The 3184-nt window shown below is 43.5% G+C and overlaps 1 protein-coding gene across 1 annotated transcript in view; it reads right to left on the bottom strand.

The window, feature by feature from the left end:
* Positions 1-513: 513 nt before the first annotated feature.
* LOC101848478 (homeobox protein Nkx-2.1) overlaps positions 514-3184 on the bottom strand; it is a 51847-nt gene continuing 49176 nt past the window's right edge. The window contains exon 4 of the mRNA XM_005089140.3: positions 514-2864. Within this exon, the coding sequence (XP_005089197.1) occupies positions 2097-2864 (768 nt within the window). The 3' untranslated portion in view covers positions 514-2096. The remainder of the gene's footprint in view (positions 2865-3184) is intronic.

Here is a 3184-nt window from a genome sequence, read left to right as displayed (position 1 = left end):
GGCAGCGCTCGGAATGTGACTTTTGTTAGTGGTCAGTCGGGGAGATTTACCGAACACAAGGTCCACAAAAGCTGGAATGGGTGGCGTCTTAGGTGGGGAATGGAAACACCCTCTTGAAACGGGAGAACGAAAATGAGGGAGTGACAAAAGTAAATAGATAAATTAATAAATAAATGAATAAATGAAAAACTGAAAAAAATCACATGAAAAAATGAAAAAATAAACAAACAATAACGTTTAATAATAAATTTTAAAAGTAAATTGAAAAAAATTGAAAAAAATATACACACCGGAATGTAATTAATATTTGTGTGAAAGTAAAAAAAAAGCGTCCTGCAATGGTCCTTGGTGTTCTTGGTTTGGGGTAAAGGTCGGGGGAGGAATTCCAAGATTTTTTTAAAAAACGTATTACCAATGACTTAGTCCAATGTTGTCTTGTCCAACTATTCGTGAGCTTCTACGAAGTTTGTCGGAATCAGGATCGTCAACGTTTGTTTATTTTATTTCTATATATTTTTGGAAAGGGGAAATTCTACTATATTTATCTTTTTTTTTAAAAGTAGAATAAAAACAGAACAGTCTGAGAAAAATACATTGAATCTGTACAGGAAACGGTGTAAAAAAATCTGGAATAATTGAAGAAAGTGAAAGCAGCCCAAAAGAAAACTTGTAAATGTAACAAGTGAGCAAAAATAGGAATGTTTACAAGGAGTTGGAATGAAAACGCTTGGAGCTGCTGTCCTATTTCCGATTTCAGTCCAATTGTTTTTCTTTTTTTTTTTTTTGTAGCATTGTTGTTTTTTCTTATTTTTAATAAACATCAGAAAGGCTAGAAACAGTCTAAGACGAAGATGTTATTTTCCTAACTTCAGGCGCTGCTTTCTGTCTCCTCGTACCCCTGTTCCGAGTTAATCATTCTGCCGTTTCTGCTTGTTTTAATAAAACTGAACAAAGACAATGATATTTCTTATGTACAATATCATGTCATAAGATACACCTTTTGCAACCCAGTCGCCTTAGCTGTGAAGACAAAGAAGGATTGTTTTTTTAAGATTGCAGGTAAAATAACAGACACAAGTACATTTTGGAAATACCACCATACAGCAAAACATAGAACCCCAAAACATTTACTTCAAACTCCACTAGTCATTGATACATTGAAAAAAAATAGTAAAAAGCCCAGGACAGAAAATGTTCGTATAAACTGTATGACATGGTATTCTCAAGTGGCGTCAGTGTGTGCTCAGATTGCTCAGATTGGCAGTGGAACCTTCTCCGTGTCGTTCTGCCCTTCTGCAGCTTTGTTAAAAAAACCAGATAAGATTTCCCAGATTTGTTTCTTCACGACCAAGAGGCAGTTAAGATTTTCTGCATTATTTTGGCACTGGAAAACATTCCGCTCTCGATTTTTTTCTTATGACGTTGACCATCAATATGTGTGTGCGGATTTAAGGTAAAATTTTGGAGATGCTCTTTGAAGTCGGGTACAAATTTTATGGAGATGTGCAATTACAGAAGTGTTTCGCACAACACAATATTCCCAAACCGATTCTGTCCGAACAGTCTCTGTCAGTACGTATCGTCCTGATTTAGCTGCTCTCGCACATCATTTGCCTTTTAAAAAAAACTCAAAACGATGTTATGTGGCTAGGAGCCGGTTCTCTTTGCCCGCTTGAATCAGTTTATTTCGGACACGCAGATTCTTGAAGTAATTCAATAAATCTCCAAAGCTGTATCGAAGCTGGTCGGTCCTTGTGCTCCCGGTGCATTTGTCTTCAGAACGGCTTGGTCTTCAATGCTAATATTACGTAACATGGAACTCTCTTGACAAAGAGTAGACGAAAGAAGTAGATGCGCCAAATTCCTGATGACAGAGGCGGGGGGCACTTTTGCAGCTCCGAGCTGCATGGTAGCTTTATTCAACCGGAGAATCCCAAGTTCTAAAACCCATGAACGCAACTCGAAGCGGGACCTTCACACCTCTGGTGAGCACATAGTTACCTCGTCATAGATGTCCCTTTCATTGCAAAGAAAAGTAAAGGGTCAAAGTTCGAGGTCTGTGTGTATTTGTGATGTGCTTTCCGTTGAGCGCACCCCTACCATGTCCGGCCGTTGATGAGATAGGGGGACGGGGAGGCTAGAGCGTTACCGTTGACAGCCCCAGTGGCATAGCCCATGCCGTGATGTAGTCCGTGGTGGGGCAACCCGTGCTGGTTCAGTCCGTGGTGGGTCAAGGTCGCCGTGAGGTCAGGCGACGGTGTGCTGAGGAAGTTATCATGGTGGTGCGAGGTCAGGCCTGACTTGGAGGAGTTGACAGCGCACGAGGAGTGGAGAGCCGCCGCGGAGAGGCCGTGAGGCGAGCCCACCCCTACGCTGCCTAAATGGTGTTGATTGTGACCCAACAGCGACGACGCCGAGGAGGACGACACGGACACGGAAGAAGAACCCGAGGACGTCTGGTGACCACCTCCCCCTCCTCCCCCACCTCCACTGCCACCACCACCCGATCCGCCGTCAGCCGTTGACTTCCCATCTCTGATCAACACGGGCACAGACACTTTCCGAGGCGATGACGAGGATGATGAAGACGACGACGAAGCTGACGATCCCGAGTTGTTGTGTTTGCTGTGACTAGAGGAGTTGTTGTGTTGCGACTGGCCTCCGCCCCCGCCGCCGTTGCTAGAGTCTTTCTGGCTGGACTCCATCTTTTCCCGGTCTTTCTGCTGGCGTTTGTGCTTGTAGCGGTGGTTCTGGAACCAAATCTTGACCTGCGTGGGGGTCAATCCGATGCTCATGGCCATCTGCTCACGCTCGGGCGCCGACAAGTATTTCTGGATCTTGAATCTTTTCTCGAGCTCGTACACCTGGGGATATTGAGCACAAGACGTGATACGATTGCTTAGACACATCACGGGTGGGGGTTTCAAGTTAGTGGTTGATTTTTCTTTGATAGTATTGTTGTTAATATTCCGCTTTGTATATGTTTATGTGTATTTGAGAGTGTATTTGAGTGTTTATGTGTTTGTGTGTGTGTGTTTGTCTGTGTTAGTGTGTGTGTGTGTGTGTGTGTGTGTGTGTGTGTGTATGTGTGTGTGTGTGTTTGTGCGTTTGTGTGTGTATGTGTGAGAGAAAGAGAGAGAGAGAGCGAATGTGTGTGTGTATGTGTGTGTGTGTGTGTGTGTGT

Source organism: Aplysia californica, unplaced genomic scaffold (genome assembly GCF_000002075.1).
Source record: "Aplysia californica isolate F4 #8 unplaced genomic scaffold, AplCal3.0 scaffold00003, whole genome shotgun sequence".
NCBI lineage: Eukaryota > Metazoa > Mollusca > Gastropoda > Aplysiida > Aplysiidae > Aplysia > Aplysia californica.
Note: the sequence above shows the minus strand (reverse complement) of the source record. Positions and strands in the feature narration are given on the sequence as shown.